Source organism: Enhydra lutris, unplaced genomic scaffold (genome assembly GCF_002288905.1).
Source record: "Enhydra lutris kenyoni isolate GAN:26980312 unplaced genomic scaffold, ASM228890v2 scaffoldscaffold33, whole genome shotgun sequence".
NCBI lineage: Eukaryota > Metazoa > Chordata > Mammalia > Carnivora > Mustelidae > Enhydra > Enhydra lutris.
Window position 1 is genome coordinate 21,632,580 of NW_019154117.1, and position 5,056 is coordinate 21,637,635.

Consider the following 5,056-nt stretch of genomic DNA (forward strand, 5'->3'; position numbering starts at 1 on the left):
AGGCCGGCATCATGATACCATCCACTTTCATCAACTATTATGTCCAGATCCCTTCTGTGACGTATGTAACAGCACAACTGCTGAGGTGAATTGGCTGCTGTTCCAGAGGCCGTGGAAGATGCTACTCCCTCTGTGATCCCCTTGGTTTCTACAGCTTCTGTGACTGACTCATCATTTACTTTGTCTCCCGACTTCTCTGCAGTTGCTCCAGGAGACCCAATACCAGCCTCTTTGCCTGAGCCTTCCCCCCAATCCCCTCCATCTTCTCACCTAAACCACCTAACCTTAGGTGACTTTTTCTTACCCTCACCCCTAGGTACTCCCTGCCACTAGAGCCAAAAGCCTAGGATTCTTAATTCTCAGAGAACCATTCCATAACTCTACCCCGTGCATTTCCTCCTTTCCTACCAGATGATGTTCAGACATCAAGAGGCCACTTTACCTCTGAATACCATCTCCACTCTTGACCCCACCATTTCACAAGATAACAACCTCTTACCACATCTGTCTCAGACAAGGAAACCCACTGATTCATTTGCTTGTCATAATGCACCACCAACTTCATCTGTTTCACCATTGCCAGACTGCCCTTTAACTGTGATTCAATCTAAATCAATTTCCATCTCATTGAAACCTGTTCCTGAGAATTCATCTCCAGATAGTCCTGGTGAGATATCTACTTATGTCCCAACAATTAGAGGTAGTGACTGTTCAAACCCATCGAGTTCCGAATTCACCTATTGGCAGGCCCATGCCAAGAACATGTTCCTCACCACATTATCACACTCCGATGTTCACCAAGAGCAAGTCTACCTCCATCAACCAGAAACCTGTCTCAGGAGAGACTCCGCTACTAAATACAAGGAGGCCAGTGGAATTTCTTTCCCTGGTCTTATCTTCCAGGCCCTATTGGAGAGACAAATGGAGAATAGAATGGCTTTCCAGATTTTAGAGAAGAAAGTAAAAGAGGAGGTGCCATTTTCCAAACAAATGTGGTCAGATTACCAAAGGACATCTTTAGGGAATTTGTTGCATCCGCTTGATGTACAGGTCACCACAGCCTCCAAAATTGGCTGGAACACTGAAGGCAAACCAGAGCAGCTCTCTATTTATCAAGAGCTCCTCTATGTCAAGACTTTGGCAGAAAACTTGCATCAGAAATATAGCCAGCTCTTCTGGGGTCTTCCTTCTTTGCACAGTGAGTCCTTAGTAGCCACTCTGTTTTCTGGTAGTACTTCTCCACTAGAGTCTCACTTTGTCTCATTCAATGGAATTGATAATACCTCTGCCATCAAAATACAAGCATTTCCACTACTTCCTCATTCCCAACCACTTCCTCTCCCCATTGTACACCCCCAATCCATGCCTCAAACCCTGTCCCCATCCAAGCCTCTACCTTTCACTAAGGTTTACACCCACCCCCATTTTCAATCCTGCCTCCCGATCATACCACCTTCTTCATCCCTGATTAGGGACTGTGGAGTGTCTTTCAATAGATCCAGGAATGAATCAGACTCTCCTATCTTGACTGAAAATCAACACCTGGGATGGCACATGTTGCAGAAGCAACAGGAAAATTTGTGGGCTTTAGTCCCTGTGTTCCAGAAACCTGAAGAAACCATTTGTCCTCGAGCTCCCAACCTTCCGCTGGTTAGCCGGTCATCCCATGCCTATGTACCAGTCTCCATCCTTCCTGGCCATTTTCATATCATCTGTAAACCCCAGGAGACACTGGAGTTACATAGCCCAAGGACGGTAATCCCACGCTGGTGCCTCCATGACTGTAGATATCTAGACTCCCTAGCAGTGATGGAGCCTCAGCATACACTATCAGAACTCTCTCAGCAAAAAGGCAGACATGTTCACTCACAATTCTCTGAGTTTCAGGGCCATAGTAACAGGGATCTAGCAAAGACTGAATTGAGTCTCCCTGGAACTTTCCATGAGAGGGTCCAAACAAAGTTTCAGCTAAGGAAGGATATGAGGAGGAATCTTGGGTATATCCTAGAGAAGAGTCCAGAAGACAGGCCACAAAGGGTCTCAGAATGCCACCTAGTGAAGGGTCTGAGGGCAGCCTTGGAGACAAGTAACTGTGTGTGTCATTCAAGGAATCACTCAGGGAATGAATTATTGAATGTTTCAAGGAAGGACACAGACCAGAATGAAATGAAAAGTATTCTTAGTTTACATATGAGCAAGAAGTTTTGGCAGATCACTGCGGGTAGGATTCCTATAGGTGTGTGTTATTCGTGGCTGGCTGATGACAATACATTGCCTTTCTCTGGGAGTTCCCAGACTGCTCTGGAAAACACAGATTCTAAAAAGACAATGGTGGGTAGGGTTTACTGCCAGAGCACCACTCTAGAGCATTCTTTTCTTGATCCCAATACACGACAGGTGCTAGAGGCCCATATTATTAGATTTCGCATGAGTCAGAGGTGGGGTCTACCCCTCAGGGTTCTTGAATCCATAAAATTCTATATGTTGAGAGAAGCCAAAATATGGCCTCTTCCCCAGTTTGACTTTCCCTCCTCAGCCATGCATATTTCTGGGGTCGATTCCAAAGTTGACTTTTTTAAACTCGTTGAGGGAAACTCTAAACCTTTTTTCAGAAACAGGGTGAGAAAAACAAAGTCAGGTCCCACTCCGGATCATCCTTTCCCCACTATTTCATCTGTGAAAAATGAAGGAAAGGGGGGCCTAAAGGCATCACACTCTGACACTGACCATAAGACTGCAGAGTGTATCCAGATAGCTGAGTGGGGAAGCCAGACTTTTCAGCCCCTTACACACAGCATCAGAGCTCAAGTGAGAACCAGTGAGACTGTACCAGACAACACATGTGGCCCAGAGGTACCCACAAGTCAAGCTGGGGCTGGACATGAGCCAATGCATGAGAATGTGAGTTCCAGTAACAGAGTAGAAATGGAACAGGGCAGAGTGATGGTCGAGAAGAATTTACAACACTTTGCCATGCCCAACCTGTCCAGGGATATATTTGACACTAAGGAGTTGTGTACCCTTCAATCCCAATCTTTGGAAATCTTGACAAGCAGTGAGTTGGGAAGCTCCAAAATGATAAATGTCAACATGAATAAAGTAGAAACTGCCATGACCATGGAACACCCCTCACCAAAAATACCGGTTCCCCAAGATTCTAAACTATCAGACCTGAAAAGACAGATCCTGAGTGAGTTAAAGTTTAAACTGGAGAGTGAGGAGCATAACCAGGCTCAAGGATGTCCCACGGACATGCGCCTTCCTTCAGATAGCTTGACTTCCAAGGCTTCACAGACTCGGTCCCAGAGTGTGTGCAGCGGGGACATGGAAGCATCCCAGGTGTTGCATGTCCAACTAAAGGATAGCAGAATTAGCACGGAGGAGCAGCAGGAATCCATGGGCTTGAAGCTGGCCTTCTGTAAGGGCCAGCCTATGAATTTCTCACAAAGAAGAAGTGCAAAGAAAGTGAGACCTCAGGATCCCAAAGCAAGAAAATGCCGAAGTGAGGACTCAGGAGTAGGGACATCTGCAGGCAGAGAGGAGAGCCTCCAAGTTGAGGACAGAAAATTACAGCATGCTTCCTCAACTCTGTCACAGAATGAACAGTTTCCTCTTGAAAGTTACTTCAGAAAAAAGATGAGGCAATTTTCTCAGTGGATCAATTCCAAGAAAACAATCACAGGGTATCAAGAAAGTCCCCAGCAAAAAGCCAAGTTCATGGCCACCTTAGTGCAGGACCAAGACCCAGTTGAAAGTGTGGCTACTTTTGGGAGTGATCGGCCTCCTGAAGCTCAGAAGTTCACTACCATTGGGAAGGTCCTAGAAGAGAAGGAGGCACGTATGCATGGATGTGAGGCCTCAGAGTTAAGCCAGGAGCAGGAGGAACTACAGGCCCAGGTAGGGCCTGACAAGAGACCTCCCTTCAAATATTGGGCTCTTTCTGACCCACAACAAGAGAAACGGGCAAGTATCAAGTCCTGCAGCCAAGAAGCTGTCTGTGCTGCGCAGAAATGTCCTACAAGGATCAGACAGAACAGAGATAGGGTCAGACAGCCCCAGAAAGCTGAGGCCTTTGAGAATCAGCTATTAAGCCAGAGTCAATGCCCTTCTTCTCTCCCTTCTGGAGAGTCTGTGCCTCATCCAAGCCCCACCTGTGTGCATCAAGTGTGCCAGGTCCTTTGGGCCACCAGGGGTGACCCTGATGAAAGTACTGTGTTTAGCGATTTGACTCTTCTACTCAGGCAGAAAATGCTTCTCCAGCACTTGCAGGGAGAAAAATTTCCCTAAAGAAATCATTCAGTCCTTATTGAGAAAGCTTCACAATTTTCATGACAATATATCCTTTGATGAGAACAACCTTCAGCACAACCAAGAATATTCATCCTCCTCAATAAATGGTTTTTTTTCTAATAGAGAGTGGTGTTCTCTGTGTGCTGCACTGGGCCCGGGGCTGGGGCTTGCAATCGGAAAGGAAGCAGTGCATTCAACTTTTAGTAGTTAACGCTTTTGGCTTCTAAAGTGCACCAGTCCCTTGTACAAAGCCTGACAGTGGCCTTCTCAGTTTTATCCTGGGGTCCTTTATTTGATCCTGCTCTGATATCCTGTATTTAATACATATACTTTTTTTTTTTCATAAGAAGTATAACGTGCTTACTCTGAAAACCTTCAGGCCTTTACAAATAGTGAGAAAAACCCTTACAGTCTAGAACTTGATTTAAACTCTCTTTCATCTCCTCCCAAACTATTTGTTGGGTAGGACACTATGTCAGCTAGGCCTCACCTCCTGGAGGCTATTCAGGCCCAATGATACCATTTCAACATATGAATATATGGGATAGTCGTTGAGCATGAAGACAGTGCCCTCAGGGATGTTGCCAGGGACACTGTCCTCCTATATGGTGCCTGCCTTCCTAGACATGCAACATTTTACCCCAAGGTTACAGTAATTGAGGGGTGCATTAATTATCTATTGCTGTGTAATGGATATTAACAAAATTTAGTGGGTTAAAAAATACATACTTATTATCTCATGGCTTTTGGGGGTCAGAAATTCGGG

General features: G+C 45.7%; 1 protein-coding gene across 1 annotated transcript; it reads left to right on the forward strand.

Annotated features, from left to right (window-relative positions):
• The first annotated feature begins 411 nt into the window (after positions 1–411).
• LOC111153495 (spermatogenesis-associated protein 31D1-like) lies at positions 412–4,287 on the forward strand. The gene has a single exon (XM_022512552.1). The coding sequence runs from the start codon at positions 412–414 to the stop codon at positions 4,285–4,287; it is 3,876 nt and encodes a 1,291-aa protein (XP_022368260.1).
• Positions 4,288–5,056: the final 769 nt, after the last annotated feature.